Here is a 21,787-nt window from a genome sequence, read left to right on the forward strand (position 1 = left end):
TCTATGACGAAACTGTTTGGATTCATTTCAAATTTTATAGGTATCTTCCTGGGACATGTCTGCAAATTTTTTTCACAAATGTTCCTTTCCTTCTAACGGTCCATATTTTGATGGTTTATAATATAACATGTAAATGGTTACAGATATCACTATAGTCCCTATTGATCACTATTCCTATTGATTGAATTAGTTGAGTTCTCCTCCAGTGAAAGCACCACCCACTTCTACTGGGAAGTTGATCTCCTTCATCCAGACCACAGGACTGGAACATAGAGACAGAACCTGACAACCTCATGACAACTGGGGATTGATTCAGATAGAACATGACGCTGACCTACAGGGACAATGGAACTAGTTTTATTAACGTCTGTAAATTCATATTTAACCCAGGATCACACTTTCACATTAAAATTAGAACATCAGAAATCCATGAAAAAACTTCAAACTGTTTATTTTTTAACTAAACTTTTTACAACCCTCTTGGAATGAGTCAGTGACCCCATTTTTTAGGTCACAAGCCACCTGTTTAAATCCTGGTATTAGGTCTGATTTTCTGCACTAATTCAATATAAAAACCCTCCAACAAGACCTTGCGATACCTGTTATTGCAATGCTGTTTCCAGATTGTTTTTCCTAATTAGATATTCTCATAGCACATTGAGAAAATTAGTTTTTTTTTTCAATAACACATATAGTAAAACACACTTTACAGATGCTGGATTCTCTTTTACGTATAGAAAAGTGGTGATGAACTTTCACTGTATTGTCTTATGCCTGTGTTTCTTTTATGTTTTTGTGAAGTCGTAAATCTTCCCAGTTTTCATGTTATTTGTCAACAACATAAATCTTAGTTCAGTAATGTAAATGATAATGAAACAGCACCATATTTCTTTTAAAGGTAGTTGGGCACTGTCATGTAAATTCATGTCTCCCTCTGTTTTTAAATGTAAAAAAAAATGTGGTCCAATACATTCTGGTAGTAGTAGTAATGAGGGAAAACACGGATGTTTTACTACCGCAAATGTAGCAACAGTATAAAAAGAAATGCTTCCAAGAAAAACCCCATTAAAATATACAATGAGTAGTTACCAGTGTTTCAGTCAGTGTTTTATAATTGCACTATTAATGTACTGATGTGTTTATATGATGGATGTATTTATCAAAACAGTCTTTTAACACGTCCCTGGATTATCCTGGATGTTACTGTACATAGTGGTGGTGGTGCTTATTTTAATTTCTCTTGGGTAGGTAAATCTTAAATAATACAACATAGCAACTAATGTTACTGTAATAAATGCAGTAGAGTAAATGTAAAGCATTTGACTCTCAGATGTAGTGAAGGATAAAGTAAAGTACAAATATAGATTGAAATACTTAGTTCCATTAGACCAGTGTCAGGGGGATTTGGACGTATTATAATCTAGTAAGGAAGTAGTGAATCAAATATTTGTGATTTGTGTGTGAAAAATATGAAGTCAGTGAGACAAAGGCTTCAGACAAGAATTAATGTGTCTATACTTCCATAAACAGTGATTCCAAACAATGATAAATAAAGGTGTAATTAAATATAAATAAGCAAGTTGATGAATGTATTAAAACCTTATTGTGGTAAAGTAGAGGCTTATAAGCACAAACAGACTTCAAATGGAATCATTATCGTGGTTGGTCTGTGTATCTTGTGGTAATTGGATTTTCTTTCAGAAACTAAAGAAAAACTAGTGGTTAATTGATTTTTCTTTTAAAATAGAAGAATTAAAATTTAATTTCAAGGTGTTTTTCTTTTTCAGTGTCAAAATGGATAAACCTTAAAAATGGACTGATTTTTGTTTTCTCTTTATAATAACAAAAAACAGTTACTACCTGACAGAAATGGAAAAACTGACCAAAAACATCCATTTTTCATTATTAGAAGGAGAAAACAAAAACCAATCCGTTTTTTTTTTTTTTAATTTGGTTTATCTGTTCTGACACTGAAAAAGAAAAAATAATTAAATTCAATTTTAATTCTTCTATATTAAAATGAAAATCAATTAACCACCAGTTTTTCTTTTGTTTCTGAAAAGAAAATCCAATTACCACAAGATACACTGACCTTGGTCATAACACTGTTCAAATGCTTCCTGTTCAATTTCACTTCACATTAACTTATTTCACTAGACTGTGATCGGAATCATTTCATGCCAAAAAACAAAACTAATGCTGAAATAATCAAGATGAAAAGTCAAACTTCTGAAATCAGTTACATAAAAAAAGGTGATTATGCTATCACAACTCCAAAGAATAAAGTAACATCACAGGTAAATGTGATTAATGTTGAGGTATTAGATCAGATACAGTAAACAGATCAATGGCACAATCAGTGAATATGAGATGAGAAGGTCAGTGGTGCCAGTGCTGGGGCTGATGGGACGTCAACAGACTCCCTGGAGCTTCCTGTACTCCTGTTTGATGCAGCTGTAGATGGGATGATAGAAGCGTCTGTCCAACGCCATCAGGTCCGTGACCATTTCCGTGTGGTCGACGCCCGGCAGCAGGTACAGAGACACCTTCAGTGACAGCGATGTCAGCAGCTCCGAGAACCTTATAGAAGATTCCACTGGAACGATGATGTCATTGGTCCCATGAAGCAATGCAAATGGAGGCACCCTGGAAGATACAGAATGGAGATCAGTCAAAACCTGCACAAACAATGACCAGAGGGAACATCACCCTAGAGCCGCAGTTATCAATTATTTTTGAAATTAGTCACTTTTTCATTGGCCATATGTGCAAAACTTTACCAATATTAACTAAATGTCGAAAAATCAGAAATGCGTAATGTCGGTTATTCCAATAAATCACAAATGCAATGATTTGTTTGTTTATTATCGCGAGATGACATGAGAAACCATTCCATAAACATGCCGATGAACGTAAATATCGTGTTGATTTACAGATATATTCATTATTATTATTATATATATCACCCCTCTATCCCATGCTAAATTAAAAAATGATTCGGTTTCCTGTTGTGTCCACACATCGTGCCATATTTCTTTTAAAACTTTTCTTCGCTTGTCCATCAGCATACGGTCATTTTTATTCGCATGACTCTAGTTGTAGAAAAAGGTCTTTCCATTGCAGTTTTGCATGATATAACATTTGCACTACGTCCGAAAACCACCTCCTGCCAGCGCAAAATCTTTTGATCCAAAAACGAGAGTTTTGGCGAAATTGTAATTTTTCCATTAGGTAAATTTTTACGTGCAAGTTATATTTGCACAATTTGAGGGTCAATGGAAAAGCAACTATTGATTAATCGATCCACTATTTTCTTTGATTCAATTAAATGATTATTTGAATAGACAAAAAAAACAGAAAAATGTGGAAAAGACACGTCTGAAAACTTGTCCTTTATTCCAGAACCAGCTGAAACAACCACAAAAAGTATAAAAGTAAAAGGATATATAAAAAATATCTATATAGAAACATCAACAATAACAACAGTATAAAAGTATGTATAAAATATCTACAGATATAAATAACACCAAACCAGCCCAATGACATCTATAAACAATCTGTCAGGTCAGTCTTCAACACATTTGGATCCAACTTACTAACTTCTACCAACTGAACATGGAACTAACATCCAACTGTGTGTTGATCCTTGCGTCATGTGCGTCACAATAAGCGTCCGTGTGAAACACAACAGTGGAACCAATGTTTAACAGCAGAGAAATGAAGGAAACAAAGCTTCAATTCAGGAAAATTGTAATGGAATAGTTTTGAATGGATTGGAGTGGATGAATGGACTTGTGGTTTGAGCTGTAGGTGGTGCGTTGCTGTCACACCTGTTGAGTTTGTCCTGACTGAGCATCCTCAGTAGGTGTGTAGGTGAGTAGTAGGGGAAGTTCTCCACTCCATTCATGGCTTTGTGCATTGTGGAGACGTACTCAACCGCTCGTCTCTGCTCATGCTCATAATGGTCCATGATGTTGTACACACCACTCAGACCTGTTCAGGAACAAACACATGAACAGAGCATCTCCTAAAGAATTTAAACACTACAGTCATCATTGGAACCGCTGAAACCTGAAATGGTCATGACATCAGCCCAATGGCCTTCACAGACCCTTCCACTGCCCATTTCACATCAACTTTGACTTTATGTATTTTTATACTTGTGTGCCTTCTTTTCTGGCTGAGATTGTACCTGTTGTGTGCAGTACAAAATTTCATTTTAATAAATGTATGAATGAATGAATGCATAATTCACAGTAAATGATGTTTTACTGACAGAAACACTGTCAAAACATGAAAATCACAAAAGTGCATGAACGTCACACAAACAAGTTTCACCAGAATCAATGCAGTACCGATCGGTTAGTGAAATCATATGAAGTTTTTTTTAAAAAATTCCTGTATTTCTTATCTCACAAGATTATGCTGCTTTGACCATAATCTAAAATTCCACTATGAGAGAAACATTTTTCCATACTTTATTAAAGGAGTGATATTTTGCTTTTTTAAAATGGAATTATGCATTTTCAAACATCTCCCTGTGGTTTCCATAAACTGTAAATGCTGTGCTTGGGTCTGAATTCTTCATTAATTCAACTCCACAGGTCCATCTTCAACCCTATTTCTGAGTAATGACACCAGAAAGGCCGTTTTGAGCACTGGCCCTTTAAATGCACATGACCCCACGCCATCCAGGTTGTTGACTGTGCTGCTCTACAACTACAACTACTACTACAACAACTAACTAAACATTTTAGGTAAGTGACTGGAAGCTTGGACATATTTTCAGTATGGACTACAACTGCTGCTGCTGACAAGGAAGTCTTGACCTTATGTGTGCAAATGTTGTGACATAATTAAATATAGATAGTAATGTCCCGATCTGGATTTTTTTTGCTTTCGATCCGATCCAATTTCTTTAGGACTAGTTTTGCCGATACTGATATAATACTGACTTTTTACAATGAAATTTGGATTTAAATTTGGAGTCATTATTTATAGGTTGTGATGCTACTATTTTACTTGAGCTCACAATTGGGCTGAATGTGGAACCTGAACTAAAACAAGTATGACACATTTGACTCTGAATAACTTTAGTATAATTTTTGCACTTTCCAAATTCAAACTGTGAGACAAATTAGAACCTTTGGCGGGCCAGTTTTGGCCCATGGGCTGTATGTTTGCCACTGCTATAGCTGGTCAATCGACAGGTCCGTCCAGAGATTATATGGGGGTGCATACCACGCTGTACATTAGTGATGCGTGGATCAGTAGGTTACTTGCAGGCTGGGTCAAAAGAATGTCGGTTTATTTGCTGGATGGGTTGGGTCGGGTCAAATAATTCCACAAAAGCCCCACGGGTTGAAAAAAATCTGACTCACACATCACTACTGGACCATAAAATGAAAGTGAAACTTATAGGCATTCTACAAATTCCTCTAAGCCCCCTGCTAATTTTCCTTTTCCCTACCTTCGAAAACTTTAATTTGAGGGAGCAGGAAGTTTGCCCCTCCCCCGAACCAGGCCCGGATTGGCCCAATCTCGTGACTAAATCTGATCCGATGTGATCTTGTAAAAAATGCCAGATCGGCAGCCGATACCGATCTTTAGGTTGGATTGAGACAACCCTAGTTATAGATGTAACAAATTAAGCAGGAATTAAAACAGGTTGTAGAAATCCAAATTCATTTTTTCCAAAATGAATATAAAGATAGCGTTGCAGCACCTGGAGGGTTCAAATTCAAACTTTTTGAACTATTAGAGTCCAAATACACAAATAAATGTACCAAAAACTAATAAAAATGGGTTTAGCAAAATGACCCCTTTAAGACTTACATACAAAATTCCATACTTTTCAAGACCTGCGCAAGTGGAACAGGGTTGATATAGAGCATGTGTGATTCCACTTGCCACCTGACACACTGTTTAGTTTATTAATTACAATTTTATTTTATTGTCAAATAACGCAGCACCCCTGCTGACTAGGGTCGAATACCCTGGGGAGATAACAACTGTTTTGCTGCGCTGCCTCAGGACTTCTGTTTTTTGGGGCAGTTCGCCTGGGGGCGGGGTTACGTCCTGCGTCATTGAGGTCACCAGACATTTCGCACCCTGGCGGTTTGCTTCCTCCGGTTTGCACCTGAAGTCTGGATGGTTCGTATCCCCTGTCAAGACCTACTCAGCGTAATTAGCATGGTTTCTTATCATCTGGTGAGGGTGGCAAGGGGTAATCTCTGTAAGCCCCCCCCCCAAAAAAACAAAACAAAACAAAACAAAACTCTGTCACTCAGCTATACAATTTTACAGTGATTTTGATGCTTCCTTCATGGCATAGCACATTTTAAACTCAGTACATTAATGTTTACATTAATAAGTTTAGAAGAAGATATTCTATATATGTATAAGATAAATTATATTCATTTCAAGATCATGACATCTACATCACAAGTGACATGTACCAAGCTCACTGAAATGCTACTTTCAAAGTTACTGGGGGACAAACTAATGAAACTGTTCATCTTATCAACAAATTGAGGTTGGATTTCAATCATGATACATGTCAAATCTGTCATGTGAAAATAAAATGTTAATAATTTTAGTAAGGTTGAATAAGGAATTGGTTAGAAACCTAACCTGTACTTCTATAATTATTAATAAGATGGTGTTTACATTAATTAGTTCAGAAGAAGAGTGACACATGAAATCCTCCTTAGACTGACAATGACAAACCATCTCTCTGTTGTACACATCTACATATTTCTTGTATTTACGTGTTTATCAGTGCACCAAGTCTGGCCCAAAACGTCTTTATTCCAGGGTTCGAAACGTCCAGGCCGGGTGTGAACCGTCTCATGCTCCAAACATCCAGGGTACGAAAAGACCTGCTCCCTTTAGGGTTAGGGGATAACCGAATTATGACACCGCCCCTACACAAGAACCTGCATCAAACACATCAGTGATGCAGGATGTAACCCCACCCCAGGGCAAAAGGCCCTAAAAATAGGAGTCCCACGCTGTCTCCCTGGTGAGTACACACATTGTCAGTTCAGTCATTATTTTGTATCATTCATCTTAATTTTATATCTAAGTGGTTGTTTGTCGTTGTTATATTTTTATAACGCGTAGCTCCTTATCAGTCGAGCATATTCTTGTGTGAGAGTGACAATGTTTTTTTACTTTGTTCGTAGCATAATTAGTATGTGGTGTGTTAGCTAACTTGCATTTTTTAATTTCAGCTTCACAGTGTGAGAGCACGTTTGAGTGTTTCTGATGAGACTGACTCTATACTCTCCTGCCAGGTATGCGTAGTGTCTATTTTATGTTCCTTTTAAAACTAAATAGAACAGTTTTGCTGCTCTGTCTCCTTGCTTCACAGTGTGAGACCATGTTTGGGTGTTTCTGATGAGACTGACTGTATACTCTCCTGCAAGGAATAAACGGCCAGTGTCAGAAGTGGTTTGGTCTCTGTCTGGTCATGTTTAACACAACACACGAACACTACCGCTACACAAACACCCTGCCCAGTTGTACTTTTGTGACAATTCCCAAATTTCACTATATTTAACCTTTCTTAAAGGGGTCATATTTTGCCAAACCCACTTTTATTAGTCCTTGGTTCATTTAGTTGTGTATTTACAACCTAACAGTTCATAAAATTTGAATTTTAACCCTCCAGGTGTCAGGATCTGTGCCTGTGTGACTCTCGGCTCCTCCCTCTTGGTTGTGGATCTGTGCCTGTGTGACTCTTTGCTCCTCCCTTGTGGTCATGGTTTGTGCCTGTGTGACCCTCAGCTCTTCCTTTGTCATAATCATTATCATCATCAGACTCACCTGCTGGCGCTGCGTGGCTGCAGCCAATTACCATTGGCCTATTTAAGGATTAGGTTTGCAGCCATGCAGCGCTGGTCCATTTTCTCCTTACTCCTTTCCATAGCCCGGACATTTGTTCATATTCATCCACAGACTCTTTTTCAGGTTTTGTATGTTTTTTTTATTTTGGACTCTGATTTTGCTCTTGTGTTAGGTTTTCTGTTGTGTTGTTTTCATTTTTTTTGTTAAATAAATGTTATTTTTTCCCTTCAGTACCGAGCATTTGAGTCCTCTCTTTTCCCCCCGTTGTGACACCAGGTGCTGCAAAGCTATCTTTATATACATTCCAGTAAAAATCGAGTGGATTTCTACAACCTGTTTCAATTCCTGCTTAATTTGTCATGTCTATAACTAGCTACGTCACGACATTTGCACATATAAGGTCAAGACTTTCGACGAACATTTCTCAGAGTACAACATAATTGTTTGTCAGCAGCAGCAGTTGTAATCCATACTGAAAATACGTCCAGACTTCTAGCCGCTTACCTAAAATGTTCAGTTGTTGGTTGAACAGGACAGAGCAGCACAGCCAACAACCTGGAGGGGCCGGTGTCATGTGCATTTAAAGGGCCAGCACTCAAAATGACCTTTCTGGTGTCATTACTCAGAAATAGGGTTGAAGATGGTCCTGTGGAGTTGAATTAATGAAGAATTCAGACCCAAGCAGAGCATTTACAGTTTATGTAGACCACAGGGAAATGTTTGAAAATGCATAATTACCTCCGCCAAGGAGGTTATGTTTTTGCCAGGGTTTGTTTGTCTGTCTGTCTGTCTGTCTGTCTGTGTGCAACATAACTCAAAAAGTTATGGACAGATTTTGATGAAATTTTCAGGGTTTGTTGGAAATGGGATAAGGAAGAAATGATTAAATTTTGGTGGTGATCGGGGGTGGGGGGGCCCACGGGGGGGGTGCAGACCACAAAATTTCATCAAAATCTGTCCATAACTTTTTGAGTTATGTTGCACACTAACGGACAGACAGACAGACAGACAAACAAACCCTGGCAAAAACATAACCTCCTTGGCGTGGGGGGGCCCACGGGGGGGGGCCACTGATCAGCCTTGGCGGAGGTCTGCGCTCTCCGAGTGCTTCTAGTTCCATTTAAAAAAGCAAAATATCACTCCTTTAAGTGATCTATCACCATTTACTCAAATATTATCCTCTGTATTTTCTGTTTTTCAGTGTAAATCATGCATTTTCCTGTAGTTAATTAACTAATCGTGTAGATATTCATAAAAGCTCAGATTTAAGTTGAGGCTTATTGTATCAAAAACAGAGAAAACTGAAGAAAAAGAGATGTTTGTCAGTAAATCTCTCATTAACTGAGCATAAACCCAGTGTGTCCATCCACTGTCACTGATTCAGGTCCATGGGTTTTACTAGTGAATCAATGTTGTAGAAGATGACAGTGTTTCCACTGTAACTACGGAGCCTCTGAACATCCAAATGGGTCATATCTGATGACCATGAAAAAATGACAAACTGTATTTTACACCAATTATTTACATGTATTGATAAGATTAGTGGGTCAACAGGTATTAAACAGTTACATCAGTAGATGGTTTAGGTTAAAGGTGGAAGTTTGGGTCTTTGTGGGTTAAAGACTGAATAATCACTTGCCGCCTGATGTATCCCACCCATGAAATGATGCCATGAGATAATCGACATTATCAACACTCCACCTGTCAGTGGCGGGAACGTTAAGACTGACTGGTATAGAAATAAGTCAGATAAATATGTTTAAACACTGACAGATGACCAGATAAAACAGTCATTTCTCTAAGTCTGAACAGTGCAGGCATTATCTAATACACAAGTCAACAAAATATATAACAGAAGTATTTTTCTTGTCACTGAGCCCGTTTACATTCACACTAATACTCCCATCATTATCAGATTTCTGGAGTTATCAGATTATTATTGATCATGTAAACAGTTTAATCTGATTTATCAGATAACAGCAGTAATCTGATTATAACAAATCAGATTAACACGCCTGGATTTGTCCCCAATAGTCCCATGTCTCCATGCATGTATACAGGTTAATCTGATTTATTTAGCTCTGTTACATCTGAACATGGAGAAAAATGATTAAAATTGTAGAAAACTGAAGTTACATAGTCAAACATGAGTTGAACACAATAAGAAGAAGTTTAATTCTACGTCATTACGTACGTACGAACTCTGACAGAAATCCAATAATGGACTGAAACGTCTAAATCGGGGTTTTACGATTATCACATTTCTGAAGGGCATGTGAACGCATCAGATCAGATTATTACAATTATCTGATTAATGACATTTATCAGGGTTTTATGGTCACGTAAACAGGCTGAGTGTTACATGCTACAGTTTTATTTATTTGTTTTTTTGCAGCTGCAGAAGGCAGTAAAAGTGTGAATGTTGCAGGTCTAGCTGCACCACTTACCAATAACTCCTCTAATTGCCTGTGCGATGCTCTGTTGTTTGCTCGTTTCTATGAACAGTTCGTCTCTTGTATCAGTGAGAAACAGTGTGGTCAAAGCACACAGATGTGCACCAGCTGAATGGCCCATTAACACTATGTTGTCCTGTCAATGAAAAAGAACAAGATTTCCAATTACACGCTATTCATTTTGTTTGTAGATGTGTAATTACAGAATGACGGTCAAAAGGTTTAAACACATTAACCACATTTTAACACAAACGGTGTCTTCTCTTTAAGATTAAACAAACAATTGTGAAAGATTGTTCCGTTGTGGTCACATGACCATGTCCTACAGCAGTTACATGGGTATATAATCATTTAATCTTAATTGTTATTATCTTGAAATAGGGATAATAGGCCATAAAATTAGCATTATGTTCACTTGTATAAATAAGTACATACCATGTTGCCACAATAGTCATGTACTGAACATTGATATATAATATAGACTCAGAAATTTAAAAGAGTGTGATGTGAAATGTAATTTATTATATTTAAAATACAAAACAATGGATTTGAGTTTGTAATTAGTGTTACGGCAAAGGACACGTCAAGAAACCTTGCAAAGATTTAGAGAAAATTATGTTGCTTTTGTAACCAGAACGTGGTTCCTTACAGACATAATATGTTAACGTCATGACATATATATGTATTAATCACTTTTTTAAGTCGATCCAGTCAGAGTTTCAGTAAAATTGGACATTACAGCTTGCTGTCAGATTTCATAATGCTTTCCGCAGTGTGCAACAGCAGCTAAACTAACACAAGCATGTACATGAATGTGGAAAATTGGACCTAATTTTCAAAGAATATATCAAAAATGGTTATCCTCATATCATAATTGTCTAACTCATACACAGATAGACAAAAGTATGTGGACATGTTGAATTCAGGTCTTTCTTTTCTAACAGGGGTCTGGGATACAAAACAATAATGGCTAATGTCATAATATAGTTTTATATTGGGATAAATATCATTGCATTAGTTAGTTTGGTTTAAATTGTTATCTTTGATTCCAAAATGCCTCATAGATGGTTTTGACTTCATTTCTCTCAACACTGATTTTTATTTTGTCCATGACTATGATTTTAAATGTTCTACCTCTAAATTTCTAAAATATTTTTCATGCTCTGACTGTAAATAATAATTTTCTACCACAACTAACCATCTACTTTCTTCACATCTCACTGAGGAAGAAAAATCTACCATTAAACTTTAAGGAAATATTGATGTTAATAAACTACGTGGGCATAAATATTGCATTGTAATGTTTTATATATATATATATATATATATATATATATATATATATATATCGGTGCGATGGTACAGGTAGCCCATGGTATGGTGGGTAACCCGCTTACTTTTGTCTATTTGTGTATGGGGTGGGTAATTATGGAATGAGGATAATGATAGGTTTCTTACTTGATTGAAGTTGTACTTCTGTGTGTTCTCTTTGGCCCAAACTAAACAGTCTGCGATGTCCTGGACCATCCCTAAGACGTTCCCCTGGAATCAGGTTAAAGCAGCGGTCAGTCCACAAACCACTACATGACCAGTTTGTATCTGTTATGTCATCTCTAATCTCAGACAATAGCTAAAACAGCTGTTCATATTTTCATGTATACATGTTAATAAACCACACATTTGACCGTTCTGAAACCCTTACGTTTGGATAAGTGCAGTAGTCCGGACAGATGATAGTGGCACTCAGTTCTTCAGCCATGTGTCTGGCCAACAGACAGTAAATGGACCGTTCACCTGAACCCCACGCACCACCATAGATGAAAACAACAACCGGCGATGGTTGATCTCCACTTCTGTCCATCTTAGGGGGATGGTACAAGTCCAGTTTGTTGCTTCGGCGGCCGAAGGTAATACCCTGTAATGTAAATAAAAGTGCTTATTTTTGAAGTCAAGTCAACAGGTGAAGAAATAATAAACAAAGACACACACAATGATAACAGATATTGTGTCATTTTGTATACACACCTTTTCATAATGCTTACGGTTTTCATCATCCTTGTACCATGACTTCCACCTAAAGTAAAGTCTCCCGTACTGCAGGTATTTGAGTGACTCCAACACTGCTCTGGCCAAACAGTAGATTCGCCTAAAGAAAACAGTACAAGGTTAATAAACTAACCCCAATAAAAGGAAGGTCAATCTATGTCATCTAGAGCAGAAATGAATAATCGATTAATCGATTAACCTGATTAAAGAAATTATTCCACAACAATTTTCCTGAATCAAAGCTTTGTTTCCTTAATTTCTCGGCTGTTAAACATTGGTTCCACTGTTGTGTTTATCAGGGATGCTTACTGACACACATGACGCCAGGATCACCACAAACAACAGAAGAGATGAGAACAAAAAGGCAGAAAATGTCTCTATGTTGACTTTCCTCCATTGGAACCATCACTTACTCTTCTAAACTTTGAAGCTCAAACACAAACATTACAAATATTAAGTTGTATGTTAGTTATATCTTAAGTTGTTAGTAACTTAGTGAGTTTTGTTGAAGTTTTTTCAAATGTGTTGACAATGCATTGACATTGTTTATAGATGCCATTGGACTGGTTTGTTGTTTATATCTATAGATATTTACCTCCGCCAAGGAGGTTATGTTTTTGTTGGCATTGGTTTGTCTGTTTGTCTGTCTGTTTGTGTGCAAGATAACTCAAAAAGTTATGGACGGATTTGGATGAAAATTTCAGGAAATGCTGATACTGGCACAAGGAATAAATGATTAAATTTTAGTGGTGATCGGGGGTGGGGGGTGGGGCACTGATCTGCCTTGGCAGAGGTCTGCGCTCTACGAGTGCTTTTCTAGAAAAGACAGTGCAGACCTCCGCCAAGGCAGATCAGTGCCCCCCCCCCTCCGATCACCACCAAAATTTAATCATTTGTTCCTTGTGCCAGTATCAACATTTCCTGAAATTTTCATCCAAATTCGGGCACTAATCTGCCTTGGCGGAGGTCTGTGCTCTCCGAGTGCTTCTAGTTTTATATATACTTTTATACTGTTGTTATTTCTATGCATATTTTTTTTTAATATATCCTTTTACTTTTAATACTTTTGTGGTTGTTTCAGTTAGTTCTGGAATAAAGGACAAGTTGTTTACTGTTTCAAATTGAGCAAATAAAATAACAGATTAATTGACCACAAAAATAACTGATAGCTGCAGCTCTAGTTTAATGCTGACGGTCAAGTGAAATCTATACCAATGTCTCCAAGAAATCAACACAAGTCAATAGGAAATAATTATCAATGAATAACATGTGTATGTTCAAAGAAAGCATCCTTCAAAAATAAAAGGCCACAGGAATTATAATATGAACAAAATATACAGGGTTTGGACACAGTGAGTATCAATGGTTCTGAAATAAAATTCATCAAACTCTAAATTACCTTGGTTTTAGAGCTTCAATGTACTTCTTATATCCAGGCTTGTTGGGCCAACCATACAACCACTGAGCAGTTACAGAGATGGAGTAGGGCAGGCCCACCAGCAGGACGCCCACCGCCACCGGCAGAGACATGTGATACTTCAGCCCTGACCTTCACAAAGAAACACACACACACACACACACACACACACACACACACACACAAATTAACATACAAATGATAGGATTCATCCAATCTGCTAAATTCATACTCCTTAGAGTTTGAGCGGCTCTTACATGTTGTAATTGACACTGGGAGGCTGAAATGAAAAGAAACAAAATATAAGTAATGAGAAACAGCACAACATATTGTAATAAATTATCATAAACACTTAGAGTGATGGGTCATTTATACACTGGATAAGAGGAGGGTACTGTAGGGAAGGTTTTAGTAGAAATAAGGGGTTTAACAGTTGTATATGAAAACATTAGTAGATAATATTGTAATAGTATTAAGAGTTAATGAATGGTGCCTTTATGAAAGTGGTACCTACTTATTTCACATTTATGCCAGAGCACCCCCTACTGTCATTTTATAAACTAACACGATGTCAAACAGATAATTGATTTCATCCGTTTAGCTTCTACTCGACAGAAAAAGTGACAAAACACCACAACAGAACCCACTAAAACACAGGCTTCAGCAGGTTTGTGTTATACAGAAATGTACAAAAAAACGTTCCTGGCACCTGATTTGAACTTTCTTCACTTAAGGCAGAGCTAATTCTCAATTTCGGCACAATTTCATTTTTTTTTTTTTTTAAACACAAAAACATACAGTTCTATATAAAAGCACAGGGACATTGAAGGTGGCTGTGGTATTTGGTTTAGCTCTGTTTTCCTGTTTGTTATATGTAGCTTATTAGCTCTGAACTGCTTCTGAAAATGCCGGAATGGTGAAGAAAACACCGGAAGAGAATGCAACATACCACGATATAACAACTTAATGCTTTTTTAATGTCGCTGTCGAAGTCCCAGTGAGTATGACTGTTTATAATGTTGGTTATTATAAACAGAAGCTGCCAAAATCCGTCAGAAGCATCTGCCTGTCCTTCAGAAGCCGGTACGGTGTCGACCTGACATCAACAAAGATGAATACAGTAGAGATGAATACTTCACCCACTTCCGGCTATGTCGTCGAAACTCTGCAGCTTCCGGTTTTACAAGTAAATAACACTGTGTCTTGTTAGTTGTAGACTTGCACACAATTCATCCCTCTGACGCATAATTTATAGTTAAATATGTCACTTTTTGCCGCTTGTTTGTATTGTTATTCTCATTAGGCTTTGATGGAGGAGGTTTGTGAATAGGCTGTAGACGACCAAAGTAGATGCTTACGGATAATTATCTTGTTGTTGTTGTCTTTGTTACAGCAAAGCACCGGAAATTGTTAGTGTTGTATTTAATTAAACCCAGTAACGGAGTTAGAAATGTCTTATTTGGCTTGTTTTAATTATCATAGTGTATTTTCATTACAAATTAATAATCGATGGTCAACAAAGGATGATGATGATCGGAGTAAAGTCTTAGTAAATGTACCATTTGTCAGTTTTATGTAACCTATATTTTTATTTTATCAAGTGAACGAAAGGAAATTGCATTTGTCTGAACATCCAGATTTTATTTATAGTGAATTTTTTTTTTTTTAATACATTCACATATTTTACAATGTAATATCCATACATATATCAGTATATAGAGATATACTTTAGTGATTGACCAAGATTGTTTTAGAAGACAGAAGGTGAAAAACAACTTTATTCAATTAATGCAATTTTAACATTGTTGTACTTGTTACAAATACAATAAAGCTATTCTATTCTATTCCAAAAAAGATTTCGTCAATTTTTGTGCTTATTTGAATTTTTTTAGTCCCTTCAGTTAGTTATAATTGTCTTTGGAAAGTAATATTAATCCTTTCTAATCTGTCTAAACTGCCATATTTCCTACCACCTTCTATTTGTCAACAATTTCGTTGCACAACTGGTGTAATAACAATAAAGCCTGTTCTATTCTATTCTATTCTATTCTATTCTATTCTATTCTATTCTATTCTATTCTATTCTATTCTAGAGCAGTTACTGGTAGTACCACCATGTGTCCAGCAGAGGGAAGAAAAAGTCTATCAAATGTACATTTAATTGTAGTTTCATTTATTTAAGACAAACGGCAAGACCAAAGCCTGTTACAGGAGATTAAACAAAAGACAACAAGGGTATTCAAGTACTGCACAAAAATGAGGTCGTTGAAAATAAATAAATAAAAAAACAAAGCCAAACATATATCTCCTTAAATATGTATTTATGTTTGAAGAGGATGGATTAAATGTGCTGAACTGTCATTCTGCTCCTTCATACACTAATGGAAACCTCAAATTGATATAATTCAGTGCACATCTATGGCCCCACATAGAGAACACATTATACAGTTCTGTATGAATAAATCATCCTGTGTTCATTCACAGTTGTGGACAGTGGTTCTCATGGTCACGACCGTGGAAAACCTTGGCCTCAAACATTGCAAATTCATGGAAAGCAGAGTAGAGTACGAGTGCTGACCAGGGTTATTGTTGTATTTGGCCCCACGGAGCAGAGCTTCCAGCCCCTGAGTGGGTGTGTGGTTGTTCCTCCATCTGCCACGATGTGGGGAGTCCCAGGTGGGTTTTTTTTTTTTTCAGAAGCCGCAGTGGAAACGAAAGCGTTCGATGAGTGCAAAGTCAGGCGTTGGGCTGGCAGTGTGAGCAGAGTCAGCCTGTTCTGAACACTGGGCTCTACATTCACAGCATTTCTCATGTACATTTAAGACGTTTATTATCCTTTAGGGAATTATTGGATGGATACTGGTGTTCAGATTCTAACAGCTGATGCACACAAGCCAGTATTGTACCACTGCTGTTATGGAAAACTGTGTTAACATAAATATGTCTATAATATAAATGTACACAACAAGAAACATGAATAGAAGATTATCTTTTATATTTCCTGTTTAACTTTTGAATGTTTCTGTCTGTCTTTCTTGTCTTATCTTATCTTATCTTATCTTATCTTATCTTTCTAAAACCATCATTTCTGCATCTGTATTTATATAATGTCTAAAAATGCTGTGAACCAGTGAGAGCAGAGACACCATCATCGTATATTTCCTTCAAAAAGGAAGCCTGGTGTTGCAGCACAATAAACGAGAACATGGGTTTACATTTTACAGTCATTTGTCAACCACCTGCAGTTGAACAAATGAGTTTGGGAGGAGGGAAACGGTGCCATGAGCCAGGTGATGCTGTAAACCACTGCCAGGCTTTGGGATGGATGTGGCCGAACAACACAGTGTGTGGACCAGTGTTTGTAACTCCTGTGTTTGTTTTGATTCTCTTTCTTATTTTAGCCCTTTCCTAGACACATTTTATAAAATATTTTACTCCTAAACCAAAACTGTAGTATAGCATTGTTGCAGCTTCATGGAACATTTATATTACAGCAGGTTCCATTTGAACAGAATCAGTGGCTTTTGTTGTTTTTACCTTTTTTGCTCATATCTGTAATTTGTGCAGTGACTGAAAATAACCCACACTGTTGTTCAGACGTGGGTCGTCACTGTGAACAACTGTTCTGTTGAAATGTGAAGACATGCTGAATGTGCTCTGAGCTCTGAATGTGGAACTACGGAGAAGCATCCCACACTATAAGAAACAAAAAAACATAGGACTAAGGGTCTTGTAGTCCAACGGCATATTTAAAGACATTAATTGACATTCATTTGACCTTTCAAGGTCACTCAAGGTCAAAGGTCATGACCAGTGTTGGGAATAACGGCTTTAAAAATAGTGGCATTACTAGTGTCATTACTGTTTTCCAGTAACAGGTAACCTAATAAATTACCATTTGAAATGTTACAACGCCATCACCGTTACCGGCAGTGAAATGTGGTGTGTTACTATGCACTGATATCTAACAGCTATTATCTGTCCTAACTTGCTCAGCCAGGCACCAGAGGTGTGACGTTTGCAAGTGAGTCGAGTCTTTTGAACGGCTCTTTTCAGTGAACAATAAGAACCGATTCGTTGCGAGCCGTTCGTTTATGAGCTGTTCTTATATTCAAATTACCCACACTGCCTTCATGCTTCACCTGTGGGCCCCGTGAGTCTGAGTTGTCCACACTGCCTTCACCTGAACGACTAATGACATGTCTGAGTTTAAGTTGTCTGCAGCACACCCCATTCACTTGAACGCAGCTACATGCGCAGCTAATTTAGGGGAGGAGTTATCAGTGAGTCTGACTGACTGGACTGGAGACATTTACCGCTGGATCAGGGAGAAAAAAGTAGAGATGTTGGATTAACTGGAGGAGCATCTTCTTCCTATAAATGCAGATATGCACTTGTGGTGGAAAAGCCGGGCCCTGGTGGACCCCAGCTGGGCCCTAGTGGACCCCAGCTGGGCCCTGGTGGACCCCAGCCGGACCCTGGTGGACCCCAGCCTCACCACAGTTATGGTATGCAGTACCTGTCTGCTGTTCTACTCGATGCAACTGACCCATGAAACACACTCAAAAATCAGTTTTCTTTTACATATTTGAGGGTTTTTCAAAAAAGTAACGCAATAATTGCTTTAACTGTTAACTAATTACATTTAAAAAGGAGTAATTCCGTTACTAACTCAATTACTTTTTTGGGAAAGTAACTAATAACTATTACTAATTACTTTTTAAAAGTAATTTGCCCAACACTGGTCATGGCACCAAATGAAAGCCCATATGCGACTTCCTATCTATTGTCAGTAGTAATTATATCACTATCGTCAACTGTTTTCAAGTTATAGCACTTTGAAAATTTTTCCCATTTTAAACCAGTGGGGATTTTTAAAAATGTCAAAAATTCATAAAAAAACATATAAAAATAACATATTGTTTCACTTTGGGGGCTGGGTTCTACTGCGCACGTCTGTGTGTAACTGAAAAGTAATACAGGAGTCATGTAATGCATTACAGTTCTGAGACAGTAATATTGTAAGGTAAGGAATTACTTTTTTAATAACAGTAACAAGTAATCTGTAATGTATTACGGTTTGGAAGTTACTTGCACAACATTGATGAAAACAGACAGATTTGATTCTATTTCATCAGTATCATTATTATTCTGATTATGTGTGGCAAGGCGAGGCAGATTTATTTGTATAGCACAATTGATACGCAGGGCAATTCACAGTGCTTTACAAAAATGGAAAAGAGACAGGTTAAAAACACACAGTTACAATTAAAACATAATCAATAAAACATAAATAATAATCAGTTAAAACAAAGCAAAAGGTCAGAGTGCAGATAGAACCCTTTCAGTTGTTCTATGCACAGTTGAACAGCTGTTTTCAGCCTGGACTTAAACACTGTCACAGTACAGGTCTGTGTCACATCATCAGACAGACTGTTTCAGAGTTTAACTGCATAGAATAATAATAATAATAATAATGGATTGGATTTATATAGCGCCTTTCTAGACACCCAAAGCGCTTTACATTATTGACCCATTATTCATTCGCTCTCACATTCTCCCTCTGGTGGTGGTAAACTACATCTGTAGCCACAGCTGCCCTGGGGCAGACTGACAGAAGCGTGGCTGCCATAGAACTGAAACGCAGCTTCACCCTGTTTAGTCCTGACTCTGGGCACCAGCAGAAGACCAGTCCCTGAGGTTCTCAGGGTCTGAGATACAGGGGTTGGACAAAATGATGGAAACACCTTCACCTCAAGATGATAATGCCCCAATCCATACAGCTAGAATTGTTAAAGAATGGCATGAGGAACATTCTAATGAAGCTGAGCATCTCGTATGGCCGGCACAGTCCCCAGACCTCAACATTATTGAGCATTTATGGTCAGTTTTAGAGATTCAAGTAAGACGTCGATTTCCACCGCCATCGTCTCTAAAAGAGTTGGAGGGTATTCTAACTGAAGAATGGCTTAAAATTCCTTTGGAAACAATTCACAAGTTGTATGAATCAATACCTCGGAGAATTGAGGCTGTAATTGCTGCAGAAGGTGGACCTACACCATATTAAATTATATTTTGTTGATTTTTAAGGTGTTTCCATTATTTTGTCCAACCCCTGTAGTTCATATGAGACCAACATATCACAGATGTACTTTGGTGCTAGACCATGGACAGACTTCTAGACCAGCAGAGCTGTTTTAAAGTCCATTCTCTAAGTCACAGGAAGCCAGTGCACAGATCTGAGCACAGGACTAATATGGTCGTAATATGGTGGGACCTAACATCCAACCCTGTGTCCTGAGGCGGCAGATGTGGTGGTGATGGTGTTAGTCCTTTTGAAAGCCGATCTGACAGGATCTATTGCACACCCAGGATAAGAGTACAGTAGTTACACAAAGGCTTTGAATATGCAGCTCTTCAACAGTTGGACATTAACACACTCCTGTTTCACTTCATAAGTTGCTGCCTGATGTCCAGTCACTTTCTTGGTCACAGTCTCTAATTTGTCTCCAAACATCCTGGACATGTTTCTTTCTTGTGGAGAATTGTCATATATGAAATTCTATCTCCGTGTATTATGTGTCTGTTGCCCTCGTTTACTCTAAATGAGTCATTGTTAGCATTTCACCGCTAACACAAGCCTCCTACAGTGTCTTTAAACACACCTTTACCTGTAAATAAAAGACCACGACAGCAAACAGCAGGATGTTGAAAGACATGTGTCATAGATGAACATACACCTACACCAGGAGGAGGAGGTGTTGACGGACCAACGGACCAGATAACTGCAGCCAGAAGAGGTTGTGACCCACACCTGGGACCACTTTAGGACATGGAAGTCCCTGTCCCTGTATATGACAGATTCTTATTGGATCAAATTCTGTTTTGTAAAATATGATACACAACATTTCTACATGTTGTAATAGGAGGGTGATTCTGCACATTATCAGTGCTGTTATGGCTGTTATGGCCGAAAACGTACCGAACCAAAAATTTTGTGTACCGTTACAGGCCTAACACATATGTATAATAAGTCTAATGTGACGGGGATGATTTTTTGTATCAAACGCATGGTGTGGTTTTGCTGCGGCGCACCACGGCAAAACCTTACCAGCGGAAACACTGGGTACAGTATCGATCCAGTTTTACTGATACTTTTTACTTGAAATTTCATGACCATTGAACGTTTTTGTGATTTTGCCTTTAATTAGTTGATCATGATTATCATATTAAAAAAACACAGGACAAAGATTTTAGGGAGATAAAAAAATCATTTTTTCTAATGAACTTGAGTTGCATACATGAAAACTGTCCAACTGGAAAACTGACAAATACAGGGATGATCCAGTGTGTTTATTAAATTCTTCAAAGCGTCCTGTTCAACCAGACAGAGGTTGGACGTCTATCACAGTCATTTCAGCGATGATGGTGATCTCCATGTCAATCATCTGGGTGAAATAACAAAATAATTCAGATAATTCAGTCTATAACCTATATGCATGTAGATTAAATACAAATACTAATGTTATAATATCATAGCTACCAAGGGGTATTGTAATCGTTTTGTCATCTGTCCGTCTGTCTATCCATTCAACGACATAATCGCATTATCTGAAGAATGCACTGACATATCTGCACCAAATTTATACTGTGGATGCATCTTGGCATGGAGCAGAAGGCTATTGAAAATAGGTGACACTGACCTACATTTTTAAGGTCCAGTGGCCTTGGCAGTTATAATATCTGAGTTCTTTCAAATATAAATATGTATGTAAAAAGTTTTACACAAGGACAATCTAATCTAAATTATAGGACAGTAACTTTCAACAGAATCTTACACTGTACTTTGCCGACGGGGATTAAAGTGCACTGCACATTATGTTTACATCTTGTGCACCATTTCCATCCAGTTACATTTTTATCACTTATATCCACCTTGTTACATGTGTCATTCATAATGTACTATGATGGATATGCATCAGAGTTCACGTGGAAATTAGTCTTCATATCAGAAATGAAT

The 21,787-nt window shown here is 37.5% G+C and overlaps 1 protein-coding gene across 1 annotated transcript; it reads right to left on the minus strand.

Annotated features, from left to right (window-relative positions):
* Positions 1-1,965: 1,965 nt before the first annotated feature.
* On the minus strand, positions 1,966-14,863 carry LOC115425518 (probable isoprenylcysteine alpha-carbonyl methylesterase ICME). The gene is made up of 9 exons (XM_030143146.1): positions 14,717-14,863; positions 14,025-14,047; positions 13,750-13,899; positions 12,330-12,450; positions 12,007-12,219; positions 11,763-11,846; positions 10,299-10,440; positions 3,831-3,993; positions 1,966-2,646 (listed from the first exon to the last, which is right to left on the minus strand). Coding segments are annotated over exons 2-9 (1,110 nt in total). The 5' UTR covers positions 14,027-14,047; positions 14,717-14,863; the 3' UTR covers positions 1,966-2,411.
* Between the last annotated feature and the right edge of the window lie 6,924 nt (positions 14,864-21,787).

Source organism: Sphaeramia orbicularis, chromosome 9, assembly GCF_902148855.1.
Source record: "Sphaeramia orbicularis chromosome 9, fSphaOr1.1, whole genome shotgun sequence".
In the NCBI taxonomy this organism is placed as follows: Eukaryota; Metazoa; Chordata; class Actinopteri; order Kurtiformes; family Apogonidae; genus Sphaeramia; species Sphaeramia orbicularis.

Excerpts from the sequence above, each read along its gene's own strand:
- LOC115425518 (XM_030143146.1), bottom strand. Across the intron at positions 12,220-12,329 it reads ACCGTAAGCATTATGAAAAG|GGTATTACCTTCGGCCGCCG; the intron begins GTGTGTATACAA and ends TTTACATTACAG. Across the intron at positions 11,847-12,006 it reads ACTACTGCACTTATCCAAAC|GGGAACGTCTTAGGGATGGT; the intron begins GTAAGGGTTTCA and ends ACCTGATTCCAG.